The sequence below is a fragment of the Xyrauchen texanus genome, chromosome 45 (assembly GCF_025860055.1).
Source record: "Xyrauchen texanus isolate HMW12.3.18 chromosome 45, RBS_HiC_50CHRs, whole genome shotgun sequence".
NCBI classification, from domain to species: domain Eukaryota; kingdom Metazoa; phylum Chordata; class Actinopteri; order Cypriniformes; family Catostomidae; genus Xyrauchen; species Xyrauchen texanus.
In genome coordinates this window covers 4,837,393-4,863,621 of record NC_068320.1, presented here as the reverse complement: position 1 = coordinate 4,863,621, position 26,229 = coordinate 4,837,393, and the positions used below count along the sequence as shown (strand labels likewise).

At 37.4% G+C, this 26,229-nt stretch overlaps 1 protein-coding gene across 1 annotated transcript in view; it reads right to left on the bottom strand.

Moving 5' to 3' along the window:
• Positions 1-2,202: 2,202 nt before the first annotated feature.
• Positions 2,203-26,229, bottom strand: part of LOC127637191 (alpha-N-acetylneuraminide alpha-2,8-sialyltransferase-like) — a 55,542-nt gene continuing 31,515 nt past the window's right edge. The window contains exons 3-5 of the mRNA XM_052118137.1: positions 11,674-11,783; positions 10,340-10,432; positions 2,203-5,708 (exon numbers count right to left, since the gene is read on the bottom strand). Of these exons, the coding sequence (XP_051974097.1) occupies positions 5,243-5,708; positions 10,340-10,432; positions 11,674-11,783 (669 nt within the window). The 3' untranslated portion in view covers positions 2,203-5,242. The remainder of the gene's footprint in view (positions 5,709-10,339; positions 10,433-11,673; positions 11,784-26,229) is intronic.

The following is a 26,229-nucleotide window of genomic DNA, read 5'->3' as shown; positions in this document are numbered from 1 at the left end:
TTTTCATTTGGTGAAGTTCATGTCTTAGGTCATTAGGAAAAATTAGAATATTGTGCAAAAGTTTGTGTATTTCAGTAATTCAAATTAAAAAGTGAAACTAATATATTTAGTATATATAACTATACACATATGCATGATTATACTTTTCAGAGGGCCGACATTTCTGTATTTAAAATCCTTATTTTTTTATTGATTTCATGTAATATTATTCTAATTTTCTGATATTTTGAATTTGGGGTTTTCATAAGCTGTAAGTCATAATCATCAAAATTATAATTTTTGAACGATATTCTAATTTTTCGAGTTTCACCTGTATAATCAAGGTATGTGTGATAGGTACTGTAGTTTACCTGGAGGTCCTATTGGGTCAGCGTGGTTACTGGTAGTTGGCTCCTCTTCATTCTCAAAGTTTGTCTCCTGAACTGTCTGAGAAAGTGCTAGAATACAAAAATCAGTCTCAGTTGGTTTTCATACACTTTAAACAGTTTTTTATAGTATTGATTTCTATATCACTTGTTGTATTCAAACATATATACCAGTAGAGTACTCAAGTGTGTGAGTGGAGATATACCTAACATTTCTCTTGGGCTTGTGCTCTCTGGAGATTCTTCTCCCTCACTCTCTGGGTCAGTCTGTTCTTTCTCTCTTTCATCCTGCCTATTATTCTCCTGTGTCTTAGGAGTAATTTGGCTGCTTCTTGCTACTCTTCCTGAAGAAGGATGCTATATCTGGTGCCTTTCTTTTCATTTTCCACACATTTCACTGACTGTCTGACATAAATACACCTGAGCAAAACATTTCAACATTAACATAATGTTTGAAAAAAACATACAAAAATGGAGGACTATTATTGAACAAAGATTAGAATGTTTTTGTTATACTGTATATAAAATCGACCTAAAACCTAGGCTAGTAATTATATTGGAATGTTGAATCACATTAAATGTCTCATGATAAAACATAACTTAATAAATGTCCTTATATATTCAGAGATAACATGGAAATAGTTCTGAGCATCCAAGTCAAGTCAGCTAATATAAAGCCAACTGCTTCCTAACTGTTCACTTTGATACAACTTCACTGACACAAAGAGTTGAAATGAACTAAAATAATTTATCTGATATTAATAACTCACCTGAATAGATGTGTTTGTGTGCTCAAACACGAGTTGATCCAGGCACCAAAACGAAGCTGCACCCCTCTTCACAGTCGAATGTTGGAAACGCGCGCTACGGAAACTCTCGCGATAGCACATTTGCCTCGCGATAGTTTAATGATTAAACTGTCGCGATAGTTTCGCAGTCTGAACGTAATAGTTTAGCCATGATCGATCGAGGTCCTTTTGATCAATTTCTACGAAATTATTATTATTTATAATAGATCGTAATTACGATCGGGGTGGCCAGTGGGGTGGCCGCGATTATTTCCATGGTGGCCGTGGCCACCCCTGGCCACCCCCTAGCTCCGCCCCTGCGTGGCATACTGAAGACCACTTTCGGTCAGCAATGGCTGGAGGCCTTAGTCCTTCTGATAAAGGATGAGGTGAGGCTGGTAAAGGTCTCTGCTAGCCAAGGTATGGTCTTGTAGTCGTGATGTTTGGGAATTCAAAACTGGAACCCAAATTGGGTGATAAACTCCACCTAAGGATAAATATTGGAATGAGACTGATAGTCGACAAGTACCTTAAGGAAAAGTTGGAAAAAACATTGAAGACAGAGTTCAAGAGGGCGTGAAACCTTAAGTGCATGGGGCCCGCCCGCACTGAGGATTCAACCCAGCGAGCACAGTCAGCCCGGTCAGTGTGTGCGAATCCCCTCCGCAGATGGTGCCCATCCAGGCTTGGCCACTGCCGGGGGCACCATCTGCACAATTGAGCATGCCTCAGCGGGTCGAGCCATTTTGGTCATCATCTTTCTATCTATCACTCTGCTGCCCCATCTATCTATATCATCTATATATATCCTGTTCAGCAAATAACACCTATTATCAATAAAACAAGTCCCATGTGTTTGGTCATTTTTATGGAGACAGCTGGTCTGTGACATTAAAAATGTATTGGATAGGAAATTGAGATTTTTGTCTGTCCATTTTAGAATGGAATGTCTCCTCCAAGATTATTTAGACACATTATTACTCAGTGAAGGATATGCATTCAAGGAAATATTATTGTAGATGAAAACACAACAAAATACTGTACATCCTACAAACTATTTTTATTTCATTCATATACAATTCCCACTGGACATACTGCAGCAGATTATTTGACAGTATTGTTTCAGTGTTTTGCTCACTTTTAAACACTACATTTTCTTTTCATTGACCACATTTACATGCACATCATTTTCAGATAAAAGGCCCATATTCTGGTTAAGCCTTTAAAATATTTTTTTATTATTCATAATCTGAATGAACTAAACTGTTAATCTTTTTTTATTATTTTTAAATATTGGAGATGCTAGCTCTTGTCATTTGTTACAACATTTTTTACTTAATTTTAGACAGTAATTAATTCAACCTATTAATACCCCACAAGAGCAAAATGTAGGCCATGCGAATCTTAAATTTAGGCCATGAAGTTTGTATTATGTTAGTAAATTGTTTTCCAAACTCTCCGCATGCAATATCACCCAAAATTAACTTTGTTTGGGCAGATTTTGCACAGATTCTTCAACGTGGTGGATAATCTGAATAAGGTATTTACATGTTCTAAAATTCTGATTAATACAGGCATATGTTTAAAGGTAGCTGCTTTATTCAGATTCGTAGAAACCTGAATATTGACTTAATCGGGTTATGACAATTAGGTTTATACATTTTTACATGACGCTTAATCTGAATTTGAGCAAATTCTGAATAATATTGGAATATTGTGCATGTAAAGAGTCAATGTTCTATTTACTGTCATTACCCAAGTGGCATGTTCCATTTTAATGTTAGTAGATTGTGACATGCTCAAGTTTAAACAATATGACCATAATACTTGAGCAAAACATTATCATAACGGAACACATTTACAGCTTTTGGGAGTAAAAATTCCAAATGCCCATATTCTTCAATAATGGATTTAACACACCCTCATATGGCTCAGAGAGGGCAAAACATAAAATACAATAATAGTTAATGAGTTTACAACTCAAAATCAGTTTCAAAAACCAATTACATATCACCGTCCTGCATGCCTACATACAAACTAGATCACTCCTTCACAATACTGAACACAAAAAAATGTGCAAGACAATTAAAGATAAATTGTCAGTTTGTCAACATCAAACCTTAACGAATGCTAAAAAGAAGGGGTTTTCAGGCAATTTATGTTACAGTAAAATAAATTTGTCCTTCTACAACTGCATGCTAAGACATTTCAAAATTCCCATACAGAATTTTCATTTCAAACGTCAAACATTTTAATAAATCATAAGTCTCTACACTTGTACCCCAACAGTCTTAGTTGTAATAATCCATAACTCTTTTAGGTTATTTAAGATTGAGGGACAAATATAAACAGATTTAAATCTTTAAAACTTGTCTTTGATAAAATTATGTCCTTTTTTCCATACAGGCACTCATCTGTGTAAAAAGTGTGAAAATATGGTAATCAGAATAACTGGGAATTACTGGAAATACATGCCACTATTCAAGAACAGGGCTTGGACAAATAACACACAAATTTATTAAGGCCAGAAACATACTTTAAAAAAGTTAACCAAAAAACAGCTTCACAAACTGCAGCTTCACAAACTCCATTTCACGCATAGCTGTTTTCCGAAATGTGTCGGAATTCAAGTTTTTGCACTGCATTCTCGGCGTTGCCCTAAGGGGTGATATATTTCAAGCAATATGCCACATTTCTTATCGCACATCTTCTATGGTCAGTTTTCTCTTCTAAGTCAAGTTACTTCAACTGTAAGTTAAATGGTTGACATGTCTACATCTAGATACCTGAATATAACACATCTGGTTTAATGGCGCAGACATTTGAAGTTAGCTATATCGCCCTCTTGAGTACTGATGGGTTTGTCGTCTTCGAAGATCCCACATTCTTATTTCAAGAAGTCCTTAAGCATTGGAAGGGATCTTTTAAATATTGACTTTTAAATATTGACTTCCCATGCTGTGCAAAATACAATACACTATGGTCATGTATGAAATGAGCTGTGTTTCATGGCGAAGCAATTTCAACAATGTAGTAACTTCACAGTGTATGCCACTCTTCCTAAGATTTAAAAAAACAAAAAAACAAAATAGAAACATACTAACAAGAATACATGAGCCAATCAGCTTGGCCAGTCTGGGAGATCAGCTAAACCAGTTTGGCCAGACTAGAAGACCAGCTAAACTAGCTTGGCCAGGCTGGCAGATCAGCTGAACCAGGCATACAACAGCTTTGTCTGGTTGGTTGACCGGCTTGGCCAGGCTGGGAGACCAGCTAATCCAGCAGAAAACCAGCTTGTCCAGACTGGGAGACCACCTTAACCAAACAAACACCAGCCTGGTCAAGTTGGTCGACCAGCTAAACCAGTTTGGCCAGAATGGGAGACCAGCTTATCACTAAAAGATAAACACTAACTTAGCCACACTAAGAGAACAGCTAAATCAGCCAAACACAAGCTTGGCCACAATTGGAGACCATCTAAGACCAGCAATCCACCTGTTTTTCAGCAGGGCCGCCATTCAACTCTACTTCCCTTACCAGGCTAAACCTGTGTTTTTACACTCATTTGTATATATGAACATTGTAAGAATAATTTTTTAATGATTCCTTATTTGTCTTCCTCAAAATAAAACAACAAATTTAAAACAAATAATCCGTACTCAAGATAAAACAATCCAAATATACAAAAAGTACACCAAACACTAAAAAGTCAAAGCACTTCTCCCATTTTATGTTATCCAATTTCATTTTCTTAATATGCCTCCTAATACCTTCCCCAACCCATCTTTATGTTAAGTGAAGAAATGGCTCCTTGTGGATGCCATTTAATAAGTCACATGTCAATTAAGTCCCCATTTTCAGGCAATTTATTTTGAAAGACACTACAAGCTTCCAGTGTGTATACATCAGAATGGGTACACATGCAAGTCTTTACAACAGTTCCTTGGCAACAAGAAGGTAGGTTTGGTAGCGGATGAGTGTTTTGGGTTATATACAGGGGGTCAAGCAAATAGAAACAGAAAAGACAACTCCGGGGTGTCAACTCCGAACTCATGTTCACGCTTATTTTTCCCTCTTTGGCCCCTCCCCCTATTTTGCACAATTGCCAACATGCATACGCAGAGTGCCACTCTTATGCAAGTGCCAAAGCTGTAGAAATTCCTCCGGCATTGCGTGATATCCTGAGGTGGGGTGGATGTTATCATAATAGTGGTGGCTAACTGGTTGTTTGTCCAGCCCTACAGAAAATGGCCAGAAACCATAAGAGGTCACTTCTTCGCACAAACCAAGTGCGAGGCTCACAAGAAACAGGCCAGTGGAGAGCCGTTTGCCATGGACACCGTGGTTCTTCCAGAATCTACCAACGTTTTTGAGGAAGTCCGGGTTGGCAAAAACAACAGTCTGGTTGGAGGCGGAGTCTGCAAGTGCATGGTACGCTCGCAGGGAGGGGTCAGTGCCAGGCTTCATTGAGAACGCTGGCATGTAGATGTAGCTGGTACCATAAGCTTTCATGCTGTCTACAAAAGCCTTCCGGGACCAAAGAAGGTTCTGAAAACTGATGGGTAAAGATACAAAAAGGGATAATAAGCAATGGTTCCAAAATTACAACTCAACTAAAACCATTCTTTTGTCTTGTTGGGAACAAAAACTGGCTTTGGATTTCCAACCCTAGTACTAATCCCAATGCACATTGTGGAGATCTTCCTAACTAATGCATGATGTAAAACAGGTTTTCTACACTAAGCTCGATCAATATCTGTCCCTCAAGACTGGCTGTCTGGAGGAAAATCTTGTCCTCTCAGCCTTTCTTGGCCATTCAACCTTAGCTTCCCAGCATCTCAATACTCCTAGTTGCCTTAAGAATATGTTTTATGAATTCTATCCTCTCTGGTGGCCAAAAACAATGGTTTGACATTTGTGACATGTTTCATAATTGTTTCACTGTTTAGATTTAGCTGAAAAGCTTATAAAAGTCTTAGTATAATGGCAGGTTCCAATTATCACAACTTACCCCATCTAGTGTGACAACATGCATAGTTTGACTGCTATTGGTCAAAATGTGTTAAATTAATTATGTATTTTTTCCTGGGCAATAATGGTGGAAATGTTATGAGTTTTTTCTTAGCCAAGATTTTGAGGCATCTACAGAAATACACTTTATTTAAAAAAATGGATATAATCAAGTACTAAAGGCCTGTCTAAGCAAACTCCACGAGATGAACTCCAAAAGGTCTATTCCAGGGTTCGGCAACCTTTTTGACATGGAGTGCCATTTTTTATTTTCCTGGTCAATGGTTGTGGAAATCTCAAGGATTAATAGTGGTGTTACATCACAAAAAGAAACAAATGAAACAGAATGTAGGCTGTCATCCGCGCAGCCTGACCATATCAAAGCAGGCGTGATTAACCGAAAGTGAAGTGCTGCCGGCTCGTGATGCATGAATAACTTTGCATGCACTGCACGAGTCTGTTGGGTATACTGCAGTCTCTTCACATTTTTACTTTTTGTTTAGCCTCCCATGCAGCTCATGAAAACATACTGCGTGATCATGCGGAAGGATTACATCAAGATTTTCACGGTATGATAACAGTCTCAGAAAATATCATGGTTTCACGGTATACGGTATTACACAATTACTATTATCAGTGAAAACAGATAATGAGCAAACACTTTATTATAATTTTAACTTGAAATATGATTTTTTTTTTTATTTGAAGTATGTGTAAAATAAATAGAAAAAATAAGCAAGCTAACAGAATTATAATAATAAACCGAATTATAAACATGATAAATAGCATGTAACTATAACATGTTATATAACTAAAGCATGTTAGTTTACATGTTAAATTAAATACTAAATGAAAAATAACATCAGCTGTGTAAGCTTTTGAAGTAATGTCCTATGATTATTAATAATTAACATATATTGCTCCTGTCTGTACCTTTAACTCAGAGGTTCTCAATTGGTTTTGCTTCAGGACAAATTTTACATTGGAAATCAAGTGGCGACCCACAATAGTAAAAACATAACCTGTATTTAATGTATCCTGGGTCGCATTTCCTTTTATATTGCATAGTTTTGTTCATGGTTTTCAAGTACAGGGACACGCATCAAGTGATATTATTTTTGTTGTTGACATCAGGAAGTTTCCTCTCCCCCTTTTAAAAATTGAAGAGCATATTTACTTATATGAGCCCATTATTATCCTAATAATGTTTCCTAATTTCAAAATAATTCAAACAGAACATACATATTACACCGAAGGAAAGGCTCCTCATTACCATGGTTAGGTCAGTGTGGTAGTCTTAAATAATAGTAATAATAATAACAAATTATATTATTTATGAAAAATAAATACTAGCTGAAACACATCTTGAAACTTTAACTACAACTGCCACTGTTGATATAAAATGAGGTCCAATAGATTCTACCTTTAGATTACTTAATATAAAACTATAACATTTTGTCAAAATATAACAGTTACTTTTACTCATGTAAAATCGTGAAACAAATTTGTAAAGGTGATGGTGTGTATTTATTTTTATGTTTTTTTGCCTACTGTTCGAGAGGTTTGACTTCCTCCATAACGCTTTAAACTACAGAAGTCTCACTAGAATTGAAATTGGTCACAGTTTTGATGTCTGCGCTCCGCAATTTCGAGGGAAGCCCAGTTGTTGTCCACGCACGCCAGAGATCAGAGCAGATCATGATCACAAGCTCGTTACACTCATGCGAAAGTGCAGATGAGAAGTCTTTAGCTGTTTGCCAGATTATCATTAAATCTGCCTAGGCAGTCCTAAATAGGCTATCACTTGGGAGGCCGCCGAAATATCTTCAATGGGAGAACCATGGCATTGTTCTTTCCCTGCGGCCCGCGACCCAGTCCGAATAGACCAGTTGAGAAACACTTCTTTAACTCACACACACACACACACACACACACACACACACACACACACACACACACACACACACACACACACGTCAGACCCCCTCGCCTCGCTTCTCTCTGACATTTTCTCCGCTGCATGTATGTGTGTGTGTGTGTGTTTGTGACACACATGTTGACGAGTCTGAGAGACAGTCGAGGAGGTAAGGAGATGCGCATGTGAGATTCACCGTTTGCATTTTTTTCTGAAGTAGATAAGCAAATGTAGACGCATCTCAAAAAACAAACAAAAAAATTATTTGACTACATCATCCCCCTAGAATTTATTTATTTTTACAAATCTACCACTGATAACAGGCACAGTGATATAAGTGCATCCGGAAAGTATTCACAGCGCTTCACTTTTTCCACATTTTGTTATGTTACAGCCTTATTCCAAAATGGATTAAATTCATTATTTTCCTAAAAATTCTACAAACAATACCCCATAATGACAACGTGAAAGAAGTTTGTTTGAAATCTTTGGAAATATATATAAAAAAAATAAATAAAAAAAATTTAAGTTTAAAGTTGAAAAAGAAAATAAATAAATCACATGTACATAAGTATTCACAGCCTATGCTCAATACTTTGTTGAAGCACCTTTGGCACCAATTACAGCCTCAAGTCTTTTTGAGTATGACTCTACAAGCTTGGCACACCTATTTTTGGGCAGTTTCTCCCATTGTTCTTTGCAGGACCTCTCCAGCTCCATCAGGTTGACGATGGCACAGTCATTTTCAGATCTCTCAAGAGATGTTCAATCGGGTTCAAGTCTGGACTCTGGCTGGGCCACTCAAGGACATTCGCAGAGCTGTCCCGTAGCCACTCCTTTGTTATCTTGGCTGTGTGCTTAGGGTCGTTGTCCTGTTGGAAGATGAACCTTCACCCCAGTCTGAGGTCCAGAGCACTCTGGAGCAGGTTTTTATCAAGGATGTCTCTGTACATTGCTGCATTCATCTTTCCCTCGATCCTGACATGTCTCCCAGACCTGCCGCTGAATAACATCCCCACAGCATGATGCTGCCACCACCATGCTTCACTGTAGGGATGGTATTGGCCAGGTGATGAGCGGTGCCTAGTTTCCTCCAGACATGACGCTTGCCATTCAGGCCAAAGAATTCAATCTTTGTTTCATCAGACCAGAGAATTTTGTTTCTCATGGCCTGAGTGTCCTTCAGGTGCATTTTGGCAAAGTCCAGGTGAGCTGTCATGTGCCTTTTACTGAGGAGTGGTTTCCGTCTGGCCACTCTACCATACAGGTCTGATTGGTACTGGTTGGCAGAGATGGTTGTTCTTCTGGAAGTTTCTCCTCTCTCCACAGAGAAACGCAGGAGCTCTGTCAGTATGACGATCGGGTACTTGGTCACCTCCCTGACTAAGGCCCTTCTCTCCGATCGCTCAGTTTGGCCGGGCGGCCAGCTCTAGGAAGAGTCCCGGTGGTTCCAAACTTCTTCCATTTACGGATGATGGAGGCCACTGTGCTCATTGGGACCTTCAATACTGCAGAAATGTTTCTGTACCCTTCCCCAGATCTGTGCCTCGATACAATCCTGTCTCGGAGGTAAAATTCCTTGTACTTCAATTCCTTGGACTTCATGGCTTGGTTTGTGCTCTGACATGCACTGTTAACTGTGGAACCTTATATAGACAGGTGTGTGCCTTTCCAAATCATGTCCAATCAACTGGATTTACCACAGGTGGACTCCAAGCAAGTTGTAGAAACATCTCAAGGATGATCAGTGGAAACAGGATGCACCTGAGCTCAATTTTGAGTGTCATGGCAAAGGCTGTGAATATATTATGTAAATATGTTTTTTTTTTTTTTCTTTTTTTTTTATACATTTGCAAAGATTTCAAAACAAACGCCTCTCATGTTGTCATTATGGGGTATTGTTTGTAGAATTTTGAGGAAAATAATGAATTTAATCCATTTTGGAATAAGGCTGTAACATAACAAAATGTGGAAAAAGTGAAGCGCTGTGAATACTTTCCGGATGCACTGTACATATTAAATATTAATATGTAATTAGCATTAAGAGAAAACACATTATCAAATATGAGATATCAGCACATTACATACTATTCTAAAAAGTAATAATGTGTTCACAGCTTCTATATTATTTATCTATTGCATCATTTCATTAATTCGAGAGTTTTTGTGCCTAAAATGTAAACCAAATGCAATAAAATCCAGTACAGCCAGTGAATGAATGAATAAAATGCAAAATAAAAATGAAGTCAGAAGATTTGTACCTTTTTTCAATGATGCTAGGATTAGCTGTCACCAGGTGTGTTCTGGTACCTACGTCAGCAGTATACTCTTTAGACAGTGGAGGAAGATTACATCTAGTAGAGAGTAGGAGAAGAAAAAGTACACTACAGCAAACTGAAAGAAAATTATTGTTAAGACAACATTATGATTGCTTTCATAATGGTTCATCAAAAATGCAATACATTTTTCTGCCTCTGAAACAAATTCTTTTGTGGATTACACAAAGGCAACATAGGAAAATTTTAATAATATTAACCAACTAGATTTTTATGTTTTATAAAGAAAATGTGTGTGGTGTTTGCTTGTGCAAAACTTGTTGCCACAATGCTAGGATGATTGACATAGCTAGGTGTTCAGAGTGTCGTTAAGCATGCTGCGATGCAGTTGTTATGGTGTTCAGTGTGTTTGTTAGGGCATTACTAAGTGTCGCTAGGGTGTTCTGGGTGGTTGTTAGGGCATTTGCAAGGTGTTTAGTAGGGTGCTCTGGGTCTGTTGCTAAGGTGTTCCAAGTGTTCCATGTTGCTATTCGTTTGCTAAAGTTTTCTTAATGTTTTATTTTGCATGCTGCAATGCGGTTGCTGGGGTGTTTTGGGGTTGCTAGGTTGCTCTGGGTACATTGCTTAAGTGTTCTATTAGCATGCTGTGATGCAGTTGCTAGGGTGTTCTGACTGATTGTAAGGGCATTGCTAGGGTGCGCTGCAAAGGTTTTTGAAGTGTTTTTTTTTTTTAGCATGTTGCAATGCATTTGCTAAGATTTTGGAGAGTTTTTTCTTTGGATGTTGCGATGCAGTTGCTTCAGTGTTCTGGGTGATTGTCAGAGGTGAATGTTAGGGCATTCTGGGTGTGTTGCTGCCTGGTTGCTTAAGTGTTCAAAGTGTTTTTTAGTGTGTTGCTACGTGTTTGCTGTGTTTTTCAGCATTTTGGGTTGCTAAAGAGTTCTGGGTGGTTGCTTACTGGCGCATGATATTCTGGTCTCTAAATATGACAAAAATTGTGGCACATATTATGCTAATACTAAAAATGTATAGTGTATAATGTGATGTATGAGCAATAGTAATGCCATAGCCAACATGTGTTCACTGTTCAAATCTAATCATCCAATCAAATCCCAGTGAATTTTTATTTTTTACTTTAATGTGTTGCAAATGGCATTTTATGTTCAGTATACTGGACATAATCTCCTACAGTGGCTCTAACAAGTAAAAAACAAAACTTGACCCTTATTCAATAAATATCTTAACACAGCTATTCACATCTGTCATTTCAGTCCATCCAGGTCTTCAGAACAAGCAGAGATTTGTACAGTCTCTCTCACCTCATGATAAAGTCAGCCTGGTCAATTTCACCTCCACAGCTGCTGTGTTTCAGGACACCTCCATTGCCCACCACAGAGCACTTCTTCAGAGGAAGCTGAAATGGTATATCCTAGCAACAAAAAATAGTGGGGGTTACACATGTACTGTACACAAAGCAAAAAACACTCACTCACATACAGTACATTTCCATTGGTTTCTTTTGATGAACACACATTCAAATCAAGGTTCCTTCAATATTCTCATGCTTCAAGTGTGGTGAAGCTCTGTGCAAAACCCAGCCAATGAAAATCCCCTTTGTAAGTCCCCCATACTCTATCAAAGGAGCTCATGGCCAAATGGAAAATCTCTAAATTTGCATAACAGGCCACCATTCTCATCAGAAAAGCATGAATTTGTGGGTATGCGCGAGACCATAAGAGCCGGATATCGAGGGGCTCGTATTGGACTCTTAAATGTGTTTGACACCACTGATGTAGAGCAGCTTGAACAGTAGGTGGGGATATTTGAGTGCTGTGTTTAGTGTTTTGTCATATAAAACACTCAGAACACCCTACCAACTGCAGAGCATTGCTTATAAACAGCCAGAACACCCTAGCAGCCAGAAAATAGAGGTCTGCACGGGCCTTAAAAAGAAAACCAAAACCGACCCATAACCCAGACCGTGTGATCAGACCGATCCCATCAGGTTTGAAACCCAAACAAGACCCCGGACCTTCACTCGCTTTATAATTTATTCTTTAACCTTTTCATAAGTAACCTTTCCTTCAGTGCCCCCTGGAGTGAGTTATTTTTGCATGTGACACTGCAAAGCCGGTATTGGGAGGTAGAGTGGATGAGTATTTGCTTTTAAATTTTATTTACATTTTTGATTTCTTGTCAAACAAAATTACTGTATATAATATAGTAAACATGTGAACAAGTGGGTTATGTCTGATGTAGTGTATGCTTTATTTCATTTTTATAGCTGTAAAAAACAAATGAACATATAATATCAGCTCTCCAATTACCTATGTTTGACTTCTCAGACATTGTGTGTGTATGTGTGATAAGCGCTAATGTAAACAGACTTGGCTGCATGCATCGGATAACCACGCTCGATCAGCATGTTTTCTCTGTGAGTATATGAGCCTTAAACTGTTGTTGTGGTGCTTTTGTGATAGTCTGTTTCAGAAAACAATGTATTACATGCCTGAAAAGACTGTTTGAGTTGCTGTTTGTGTGAACGAAAAGTGCATCTGCACCTAATAATAAGCAAACATGGCTGCGTGCATGGGAAGATCGTGTTTAGATATGAAGGCTGTGCATATACAAGATGTGAACTGTCATCGTGGTACTTTGGTGACAATTAGGCTGTTTGTTACTGTGACGAGGAGGAGGGTGGGGCCGGGCCATGACTATGCATGCCCGACCCCCAATCAGGCTAATCAGCCAAGGAGAGGGATAAAGACAGCCGGATGCGGCAGAGAGAGAGAGAGAGACACACGCAGCTGCCGTGTGTGCATTTGTGTTTTGTGTCTTTGTTTTAATTTTACATTAAATATTTGACTGTTCAGCCAGTTCCCACCTCCTCCTTTCCCATTTAAACCCACTGTAAATAAACATATTATGTGCTTGAAAATACTCTGAGTAGCTGTTTGTTTTACAAATGAAAACCGCTTCTAATGTAAACAAATGGCAGCACGTATTGGAGGAAGATCACGTTTGATGTATTGACTGTGCGTATAAAAGCTGTAAACTTTTTACAAATGGTACTTTGGTGACGAGTTGGATGTTTGTATATAAAATAAACATATTCTGTGGTTTAAAAGACTGTATGAGTAACTGTTTGAGCGAATATAAATGACAGATGCTTGACCAGCGTAGCCTGTGTCTGCGCGAAAGCCAATTTGAATCTGGCAGCTTGTAACATAACTGGCTGTTGCAGAAACACATGTGTGATGCTACACTGTGGGGCCCAATTATTAACCATCACATATGTATGAAAAGGTTAAGCAAGTATTATTGCAATAGTCTTCAAGCATCGTAGGAAGCATTTGTAATAGTACTATAACATTAAACATACAGTTTTGGCATGCAGTTCTGCACGAGATGCTGAAGAAACAGTGAGACATGTTGCAACAGTCAAAGATATCTAACCAGCAAGTGTTTATATAGGAAAACAGAGCATTCACATACAAAAACACGTTCGGAACAAGGTAGGCCTGTTTATTTTCATTTATTACTAGCCCAAGGAGAGTTTGTAATAAAAATTAGATTTTTAGGGAAGTAGGCCACACCTGGCCACAGCAGGACTGAAAAGTGAAGTATAGTATAAAAAATATCTAATCTGATCTATTTTGTTTTCATTTTATACTGTGGTATTTTATTTTATGGCCATTATTAACTGTATTAATGTTACTATTCATTAAATGTACTGAATACATGGATAGAATGGATACTGTCCCCTTTGGGGACTCTGTTAGGAGTGGATACAATGGCCTATATTTCCCCTGGATTGACTCCTTCACTCTGTCATATGGAAAGTCCCAGCGGATAAGGAAACGAATTGCGCCGAAGTGGCCCAATCAGTCCTGGTTTCTGGAAATTATAGAGATTCTGGATGGCCCTCCACGGGAAATGCAGCTGAAGAGGGATCTCCTCTTTCAAGCGCAGGGCACAATCTGGCATCCCCAGCCCAAGCTGTGGAACCTGCATGTGTGGTCCCTGAATGGAGCGTGCTAAATGGGACTCAGTTTTGCAGGCTAAATCACCATCTACTAGACACCTTTATGCACTAAAATGGAATATGTTCACTAATTGGTGCTTTTCATATGGCAAAGACACAGTGAACATATCTAAAGTGCTCACATTTCTTCAAAAGCGATTGGACACAGAGATCAATCCATCAACGCTCAAATTCATAAGAAGATGTACGGCCAAAAATATTGAAGAATTTAAAAAGGAACTCAGTAATCAAAACTGGTCTGATATTTATGCAGAAAGTGATGCAAATGTGGCATACGATACTTTTTTGTATAGATTTATTGAGTTGTATAATATCAATTGCCCTATGAAGATCATTCACAACCAAGAAAATAAATCAGCAAAAAAGCCATGGATAACAAAAGGTATTGAAAATGCATGTAAAAAGAAGAATACACTATATGTGAAATTTGTAAAAACAAAGGACTATTGAGTCGGAAGAAAAATACAAAAAATATAAAAATTGGGAAGTATTATCCGAAATAGTAAAAAACAATATTTTCATACCCTCCTAGAACAACAAAAGCAAAATATGCAAGGAACTTGGAAAATATTAAACAAAATTATATAGACTTCCGGTAGCGCGCGAACACTGATGGCAGCGTGAGGGAATTGCTCTCCCAACAGATATTTGTAAAAGCCCCCGAAATATTTAAATATTCAGTTAATCTTTATATAAAACACTACAATGGAGTGTGGGGCAGGAATGGAAACAAGGGCGAAACAAAAGAAAGTTCCAGGACGCGATGAAAAGACTGGAGAACAAAAGGGTGAAAAAGGGGGAGTGGCTATTTTAATATCAAACAAGCTTAGGTATGACCATCAGACTGAAGTTAAGGATAAAGAAGGACGCTATATTTTAATCAAAGGACAAATTGAAGGGGCTCCAGTTACATTTCTTAATGTTTATGTCCCCCCAGGTAGCAGATTTAAGTTTTATCAAAAAATCTTTGATATGATCTCAATTGAGTCACAAGGAACCTTAATTTGCGGTGGAGACTTTAATATAATTTTCAACTCGAAAATGGATACCTCTACAAAAGAGAAACTGATAACTTCTACAGCAAGGAAATTTAAAGCTCTATTAAGAGATGTAGGATTGATAGACCTTTGGAGGGATTTTTTTCCTAAAGGACGAGATTATACTCACTACTCGTATGCACACTCCAAATACTCGAGAATAGACTATCTATTTCTGTTCAGAAAAGATAGACATAAGATAAACAAATGTAGCATAGGAACAATGGACCTCTCCGATCATGCACCAGTATATGCCTCGGTGAGTCTAAATAAAATTCATAGAAATACATTATGGAGACTAAACTCTAGTATTCTAAATAATGAACAGTTCATAGAACGGATGAAAACTGAAATTAAATACTATCTAGAGGAGAATGACAATGGAGAAGTTTCCCCAGCAGTTCTGTGGGATGCCTGCAAAGCAGTCATGAGAGGAAAAATAATTGTAGAAACAGCATTAGGTAAGAAATTAAGACAGGAGAAGCTCATTAAACTACAAGTACAACTAAAAGAGCTGGAAAGGGAACATAAAAGTACACAAGCGCATAGACCAGGCTTAATGCAAGAGATTGGAAAAGTAAAAGAAGAAATCACAGAGGTACATAATGCAGAAATAGAAAAGAATCTCACATTTCTGAAACAACGCTATTACGAAGCTGGAAGTAAATCATTAAAACGTCTAGCGTGTAAACTCCGTAAACAACAAGCTGACAACACAATTTATAAAATTAGAGATCCTAAAATGAAAAAGACTAAATTTAGATTAACAGAAATTCATGAACAATTTGAAATGTTTTATAAAAAATTATATACAGAAAATATATCTAGTCAAGAATCGGATATTAATGCATTTCTGAGTTCATTAAAATTACCCAAATTAACAGAAGAACAAAATGAAAGTTTAATAAAGGACATAACGTCACAAGAACTGTCAACAGAGATCATTAAATTAAAACTAAATAAATCACCAGGCACAGATGGGTTTACAGCTGAATGGTACAAGAAATTCAGGGAACAACTTGTCCCTATTCTCCTTCCAGCCTGTAATGCTACATTTCATGGAAGCGAGATTCCCATTTCATGGAATGAAGCGATTATCTCTCCAATTCCTAAGGAAGGAAAAGATAAATTAGAATGCGCTTCGTATAGGCCCATCTCAGTTTTGAATGTCGATTATAAGTTATACACAGCAATATTGACTAGGAGGATAGAACAATTACTTCCAGAACTCATCCACAACGATCAGACAGGATTCATTCAACAAAGACAAACACAGGACAATGTTAGACGCAACCTACACATAATGAAACACATTCAAGAGAGTAACATGCCAGCAATGATAGTGAGTCTAGATGCCGAAAAAGCCTTTGATTCGGTCAGATGGGCATACCTATATAGAACACTAGAAATATTTGGTTTTCATGAAAACATTATTAAAGCCATACAATTAATATATTCGAGACCACGAGCCAGAATTAAAGTAAACGGGAGTCTATCTATAATTTTTTTAATCTGGAGAGAGGCACAAGACAGGGGTGCCCTCTCTCCCCCCTCCTTTTTGCCCTCTACATTGAACCCCTTAGTCAATGGATACGGCAAAATCATTATATTAGCGGGATAAAGATGGGAGAAGATGAACATAAAATATCGCTATTTGCAGATGATGTTATGATATACTTGAGAGACCCGGCAATATCATTTACAACCCTTATGTCAACACTAGATAAATTTAGCACTCTATCAGGATACAGACTAAATGTTAAAAAAACACAAGTCATTTGCTATAATTTTATTCCATCTGAAGAAATAAGGACCAAATATAGGATAAATTATAATGTAGATGTAATTAAATATCTGGGAATCAACCTGCCAAAAGATACTAACACCCTGCTAGATGTAAATTATAGACATTTAAATAGTAAGCTTCACGCAGATATCCAGAGGTGGAGTGTTATCCCTTTTTTGAATTTGGGGGAGAGAGTGGATATTATTAAAAGGAAAATGCTCCCGAGGCTTCTATATCTTTTTCAGACACTTCCAGTAAAGGTTTCAGAAGAACAATTTAAACATTGGGATAAATGGATTATGAGGTTTATTTGGAAAGGTAAAAAATCAAGAATTCGATATAAAACACTCCAGATACCTAAAGAAAGAGGTGGCTTAGCCCTCCCCTCCTTAAAAGACTATTACATAGCTGCCCAGTTAAGAGCCATAGTTTGCTGGTGCAATCCAAGCTATAAAGCTAGATGGAAACAAATTGAACTTTTCTTTTTCTCTAAAGTACCAATCCAAGCAGTAATTGCAGATGATAAACTACTAAGAGCCCATATAAGTAAAGAATATCCATGGATTACTACCACACTAGAAATATGGGCCACAATAATTAAAAAATGTGAATTGAAAGACACTTTGAAAATAATTAGATGGTGTGCATATGATACAGAATTTACCCCCAATACTTTAGACGAAGTTTTTAAGAAATGGATTAAGAAAGGAGTTACGTCGTACTATTCTATCACAAACAACAATATTTTCTTAACCTTTCAAGAATTTAAGAATCGGTTTGAAGCGAGTAATCATGATTTATACAGATATTTTCAAATAAGACACCACTTCAACACAACAGTAAATAAAACCGGGAATTGGGAACAAAATGATTTTGTGAAGATACTCTTGTCCACATTTAAGGCTACTACAATTAGTAAGGTTATTTCTAAACTTTATCATTGTCTTCAAAACCATAGACCAGAATCTACCTCCTATATCAGAATTAAATGGGAGAAAGAAGTAAACATCACTATATCAGAAGAGGCTTGGTTAGAAACATGTAAATACCAATGGAAAACTACGGGCTCCCATCAATGGAGGCTATTCGCCTGGAAAAATATAAGTAGATTTTTTATTTCACCTGCTCAAAAGAGCCATAGTGAAGTAGGATCAGGATGTTGGAGACACTGTAAGAAGTAGCAAATCACCACCACAAATCACCACCACATATTCTGGGCGTGTCCAGTCATTCACTTATTTTGGAAGGATGTTCACAGGACTGTAGAGGCTATATTAAGGATGAAAATTCCATTCCAATGGTATACCTTCTTTCTGGGAAATCTGGATTTACAAGAAACCGATTATATATACCTATGGAGAATATTCCTGGTGGCAGCTAAAAAGGCTCTTACCCGTAAATGGCTTCAACCTACCTCACCCACTATAGAAGACTGGAAAGCAATTGTTAGTGAAATATATAGGATGGAAATCCTTACCTTTTCTTTGAGATTAAAAAAACAAAAAGGGGCTCTGTTATGGAAGAGATGGAAGGAATTTGTAGGAAATTGAGTAATTATATAACAGATGAAAACATAGATTATTACTGGAAATAAAACACTAATGATGTAAAGGTGCCACTAGACTGCACTGTACCCCATTTTTGTTTGTTTTTTTTCTGTTTGTTTTTGGGTTCTTTTTGTTCTGTTTTTATATTATACAGGATTCGACATTTATGTATGTGTTTATATATGTATTCTTTTGTTTGTAATTAAAAAAAATACAATAAAAAAAAAATATATATAAAAATAAACAAAATTATATAAAAAAATGAATAACAAAAGGAGAGCGTCCAAGTTATTTCATAAATGATAATGAAGTTCCTATTAGAAATCCAAAGGAGATAGTAAATTAATTCAATGATTATTTTGTTAATGTTGGTTTCAATTTGGCAAAAGATATTATTAAATCAAAAAGTAAAAATATAAAGAGTTGTGAAAATATCAGTAGGAACTTTTCCTCGATGTATGTGTCTGACATTACCAAAAATGAAATACTGGAGATTGTGAATGGTTTTAAAAATAAAAGGTCAACCGATTGGACAGATATTGATATGAAACTAGTTAAAAATATAATCCATTTAATATTAGAACCCCTGACTTATATCTTGAATTTGTCCTTTAAATCTGGAGTGTTTCCAGATCAGATGAAAATTGCAAAAATTATACCAATTTACAAGAGTGGTGATAGTCATTTATACTCAAACTATAGACCAATTTCATTATTATCTCAATTTTCAAAAATACTGGAAAAACTTTTTTTTGAAGAAGCTTGATAGTTTAATAGAAAAATGCATGATATTTAGTGATGAGCAATATGGATTCAGAAGTGGTCGATCGACTTCAATGGCAGTTATTAAATTAGTTGATTATATAGCATCTGCATTAAACAAAAAGTATTTTACTTTGGGTGTTTTTGTCGACCTCAAAATAGCCTTTGATACCATAGACCATAAATTGTTAATGAATAAACTAGAGCTGTATAGTTTTAGAGGCCATGCTTACTCTTGGTTAGAAAGCTATCTTGATAATAGACATCAGTATGTTCATTTTAATGAGCATCAATCAGAAATGCATAAAGTACCTTGTGGGGTGCCACAGGGTTCTTTGATTGGTCCCAAGTTGTTTATTTTATATATTAATGATATCTGTAAGGTATCCGATTTGTTAAAATGTGTATTATTTGCAGATGACACAACACTGTATGTATCTGGGGAAAATCTTCACCAATTAATTATTGATGTGACCAGAGAACTATCCAGAATTAAGCAATGGTTTGACTGAAATAAACTATCCTTTAATTTAAGTAAAACTAAATATATTATATTTAGTAATCGACAAATTAAAACCAGCAAGAGCTTAAAGATTGATGATGTGGAACTAGAAAGGGTAAATGAAAACAAATTTCTTGGAATAATATTAGATCATAAACTATCCTGGAAACCTCACATCGCTCATGTTCAATCAAAACTGTCTAAAACAATAGCTATATTACATAAAACCAAGTATTTTTTTAAATACACCTTCTTTGCATATTCTGTATTGTTCTCTTATTGTGACATATTTTTCTTACTGTGTTGAAATATGGGGGCACGCCTACACCACAAACACAAAACCTATTTTTATTTTACAAAAAAAGCTATAAGGATAGTCAATCATTCCCCCTATAATGAATCTACAAATTCTATATTCTGTAAATTTAAAGCAATACAATTTTCCGATTTAGTCAGTCTGAATACTGGCATCTTTATGTTCAAAGTTAATAGGAAAATAGTCCCTGGAAATATACTATGTTTGTTTGAAAACAGGGAACAGAAATATAACCTAAGAGGAGAAAACATGTTTAAAAAACAGATGGTCAGAACAAACTTTAAAATGAACACCATCTCGGTAAAAGGGGTTGATTTGTGGAATGGTCTCACTGATGATCTTAAGGAGCAATTCCATTCATTACTTTAAAAAACAGTTTAAAATCCTAATTTGTGACAAATATTCGGATGCTTAAGAAAAATTGTCTAAGATAAGTTTATGTATCATTGTTGTGCTTAAATTTTAATAACATAAGTAATAAATAAATATTTGTAATCAAGTGCAGAGGTTTGAATGTATGTATGTATATATGTATGCATAGGAGTATAGGAATGTGGGTATGTAGACATACGTTTATACGTGTATATTGTTTATGTTCAAATTTTGATGGGTATTTGTTGTTTTGAAAATAGGGTAGGCGTAATGAGCCATGGCTTCAGCCTACACCTGTTCGGTTACCTTCTTTGTAATTAATTTGTTGTATATACATTCTGTTTTATGTTTAGTAACCGAATAAACCTTTATTATTATTATTTATTATTATTATTATTATTATTATATGTGGCAACTATATCTGCATATCACGCGCAAAAAGATCTTTAAAGGTGCGTACACACTGCGCGCGACAGCGACTCAATACCATTCATTTTCAATGCGAGCACAGCGACTTCCGGCGACACAAGCTGTCGCGACCGTTGGCGCTAGATGTGGGCGTGTCCAGCGACGCGACAAAGTTGAGAAAAGTTCAACTTGAGCGACTAACGGAAGCGACAGCCAATAGGAGAGATGACGGGAGAGCTCACGTGATCCTTCTCTCTCTCTCTCTCTCTCAGCTCCTGCAGTAACGGAAAGATGGATGAAAGGCTAATTCTTGCTGTTAGAAATTTTCCAGTGCTCTATGATATGTCTCTTCCCACGTACAAGGACATTTTTAAGAAAAATACTGCGTGGAAAGGTGTATCTGAGATCGCAGGGATTTTATGGACCCAGACAGACCGGCATTTGCATTTTCGCCACAGATAAACAGCCGCTCTGGCAAACAGCACGCCTGGTTTCTCATTCATCTTTGATATAAAGCATTTTATGTACTGATTCCATTTATATTTAGTCTTTTCCCTCCAAAATGTTTGTTTTTAGAGGCAAGAAAAGAGATTCGCTGTCAACAGCAATGGAATGACATCCGTGAATGTCATTTATAAACGTTACTAGGCAACCAGTAGTGGGAACACCCACTAGCGACTTCACCGCCAGCCACTGGCGACCTGCAGCGACAAAGTCGCTGGCAGTGTGTACGCACCTTAAGGGAGCGAGATGGTTAAATCCCCCTTGCTCGGCTACAGTTCCAACTTGGGACCTGTCTTTGGTCCTAAAAGTGCTTGTGGAGCCTCCCCTCGAGCCTCTGGATGCTGTTGAATTGCGTGTGCCTTCTCTTAAATCCGCATTACTGCTGGCTCTGGTCTCAATTAAACTGGTTGGGGATTTGTAAGCACTGTCGGTCGACAGTTAATGTCTGGAGTTTGGTCCGGGTCTTTCAAAAGCCACTGTCAAACCCAGAAAAAGCTATGTGCCTAATTTTAACCACGCCCTTCAGAGTGCAGTTAGTTCACCTTCAAGCTCTCCATTTAATTCAGACGAGGAGAAGTCCTTACATTTGTTATGCCCTGTGCGAGTGCTGCACACAGAATATCTGACCAGTTATTTGTGTGTTATGGAGCAGTGGTTCCCAACCTTTTTTCCTTGAAGCCCCCACTACTAACATATGAGAAAGAATAAATTGATCAGGGGCGGTCAAGATTTACATTTACATTTATGCATTTGGCAGACGCTTTTATCCAAAGCGACTTACAGTGCAATTATTACAGGGACAATCCCCCCGGAACAATCTGGAGTTAAGTGCCTTGCTCAAGGACACAATGGTGGTGGCTGTGGGGTTAGAACCAATGACCTTCTGATTAACCTGTGACCTTCTGATTAACAGCCCTGTGCTTTAACCACTACGCCACCACCACGGTGATCCAAAACAAACAAAAAACCCTTCAATAACAGTCTATGTGTCTCATGTACTTTATTCCAAGTCTATTGCATTCGATAACTCCGTAAGAATCAGAAGTTGTGAGAATGTTCCTCTTTGTGGAAGCTCACAAAGCTCGTATTTGCGTACATTCAAATATAGAGCATTAGTTGTCAAAAGTCATGTTTCAATACAATTTAAGAATCGAGTTTACATGGAAAATCAGAATATCACAAAAACAATTTGCAAGTAAATCAGCTAGAACAAAATTGTCACTTCTGGGGAAATTGGCGCTAAAAATAAATGAAAATGGAAGTTGAAACCAAAGTTTCTTTTAAGGCAAGTCAGTCCACTCAGCGGCCATATTTGGAACGCTCCCTGGCAGCTATCTTGTATGGATACAAGCAGCATAAATGCAGCTCCAAAATCTCTAAAATGGTTGGTCAAGATTACAATCAAAGAACATATTTCAAATCAGCAGGAAAATATGACTACAACAGAATCATAAATTGTGCTTCTTTAGCACAGATTCTCGCAAAAAAAAAAAGAACGTATTCAGGCTGGTCCATCTAATGTGCATTCTCGAGTTGACTGACAGACAATGTCTGTTTCTACAAGGTGATTGGTTCTTTTACCTGTAAGATGGGACTTCCTTTTCTCCATTCATTTTAATACAAGTGCTCCGTCTTGGGCTTAATATTCTTTGTTGAAACCCAGCTAATGGCATGAAATGTCACTGGTTTTTGTGTCTTACTATTGACGACAAACCTGACACAATACATCTCGACTAATTGTATGATACTTTAATTGTACTTTTTGTTATTTTGTACAAAAAAAGGGCAGCCAGGACACAGCTAGGACTGCTAAACTCAATGTGCCTGTTTTCAGAAATTAACATCATAAGCATCATCCAAAAAATTGGACACACCATACATTTTAAGATTTAAAATTTAACCATTAAATTACAAATAAATTAGTTGCAGAAAACGTACTTTAAACAATTAAATTTTACATTAAAGCTGCAAGCAGCGATGAACGGGCCATCGCACCCTGGTGCACTTTTGGGCTGTTGTGCCACGGGAATGGCATTCGATTTTTGTAGCACTTTTTATGTTATAATGCATTTCATTCTTCAGGTCATGTATTTGTATGTAATTTTGAGAGGACAGGAGAGTTGAGGAGGTAAAGATTTTTTATTTCACAACAAATTTTATCAAAGATACAGAAATAACATCCGAATAATGATACTGACATATAGCCTGGCAGAATCTTATATCACAGCAGATATTTAAACAAGATAACACATTTTTCTCAGGCAGTTTAGTAGGCCTACTTCAGCTGCGTCTGACTGGAAAATAAATTTTTCCTGAGGTAAGACACTTATTACTTGACAACAAATATGACTTTTATAACTATACATCAAAACATGTCACTACCTGTTGCCAGTAGGTGACTATGACTATAACTTAGTATTGGCATGTGAAGTTTGGGGCAGATTGGACATTGTTTGAGTTACAACAACTTCCTGTTTCATGGTGAAACATCGCACTATGCCAGGCTGTCACAGACACGCTGTTCAAAGAAATCTCATAAGCTTCGCAATTTTGCATTGCAAAGGCCACTTTTATACTCTGATTTCATGGTTGTTTTGCAAACTTTTTAAGTAGTTCCTCTCATCCATGATAGGCAGAGAATGGTTTGGAATGACATGAGTAAAATGTTAAAATTGTCATTTATGTCTGAACTTTTCCTTTAAAACTGCCATGGCCAGCTACAAACCATATACATCCAACATGTGAAAGCCATGTTTTTAGTTGGATTTTCCCGCAGGTTGGGTTCTTATGTATTCTGATTTAGCTCCAAAAATAATATTTGCAAGCTATTGCGAATCAAATATGCTAAAAGCATTTCCTCAGAATGCTACTGGGATATTCTTTTCTTTACATGCTGTAATATGTGACAGTTCTGTCACAGCCTGACCATTCACATACCTGGTTTAGTAACTTCAGATACTAGTCTCTAGTATACAGTGTGTACGGAAAGTATTCAGACCCCCTTAAATTTTTCACTCTTTGTTATATTGCAGCCATTTGCTAAAATCATTTAAGTTCATTTTTTTTCCTCATTATTGTACACACAGCACCCCATATTGACAGAAAAAACACAGAATGGTTGACATTTTTGCACATTTATTAAAAAAGAAAACTGAAATATCACATGGTCCTAAGTATTCAGACCCTTTGTTAAGTATTTAGTAGAAGCACCCTTTTGATCTAATACAGCCATGAGTCTTTTTGGGAAAGATGCAACAAGTTTTTAATATCTGGATTTGGGTATCCTCTGCCATTCCTCCTTGCAGATCCTCTCCAGTTCTGTCAGGTTGGATGGTAAACGTTGGTGGACAGCCATTTTCAGGTCTTGTTATTTTAGCGGTGTGCTTAGGGTCATTGTCTTGTTGGAAGGTGAACCTTCGGCCCAGTCTGAGGTCCAGAGCACTCTGGAGAAGGTTTTCGTCCAGGATATCCCTGTACTTGGCCGCATTCATCTTTCCCTCGATTGCAACCAGTCGTCCTGTCACAGCAGCTGAAAAACATCCCCACAGTATGATGCTGCCACCACCATGCTTCACTGTTGAGACTGTATTGGACAGGTGATGAGCAGTGCCTGGTTTTCTCCACACATACCGCTTAGAATTAAGGCCAAAAAGTTCTATCTTGGTCTCATCAGACCAGAGAATCTTATTTATCACCATCTTGGAGTCCTTCAGGTGTTTTTTAGCAAACTCCATGCGGGCTTTCATGTGTCTTGCACTGAGGAGAGGCTTCCGTTGGGCCACTCTGCCATAAAGCCCCGACTGGTGGATGGCTGCAGTGATGGTTGACTTACTACAACTTTCTCCCATCTCCCGACTGCATCTCTGGAGCTCAGCCACAGTGATCTTTGGGTTCTTCTTTACCGCTCTCACCAAGGCTCTTCTCCCCCGATAGCTCAGTTTGGCCGGACGGCCAGCTCTAGGAAGGGTTCTGGTCATCCCAAACGTCTTCCATTTAAGGATTATGGAGGCCACTGTGCTCTTATGAACCTTAAGGGCAGCAGAAATTTTTTGAAACCTTGGCCAGATCTGTGCCTTGCCACAATTCTGTCTCTGAGCTCTTCAGGCAGTTCCTTTGACCTCATGATTCTCATTTGCTCTGACATGCACTGTGAGCTGTAAGGTCTTATATAGACAGGTGTGTGGCTTTCCTAATCAAGTCCAATCAGTATAATCAAACACAGCTGGACTCAATTGAAGGTGTAGAACCATCTAAAGGATGATCAGAAGAAATGGACAGCACCTGAGTTAAATATATGAGTGTCACAGCAAAGGGTCTGAATACTTAGGACCATGTGATATTTCAGTTTTTCTTTTTTAATATATGTGCAAAAATGTCAACAATTCTGAGTTTTTCTGTCAATATGGGGTGCTGTGTGTACAATAATGAGGAAAAAAAAATTAACTTAAATGATTTTAGCAAATGGCTGCAATATACAAAGTGAAAATTTAAGGGGGTCTGAATACTTTCCGTACCCACTGTACCATTATGGATTTTGGAATGTAAAAAGATTCAGGGTAACATGGCACTGCCACAGGGAATGGAGTGTAAAAGGCT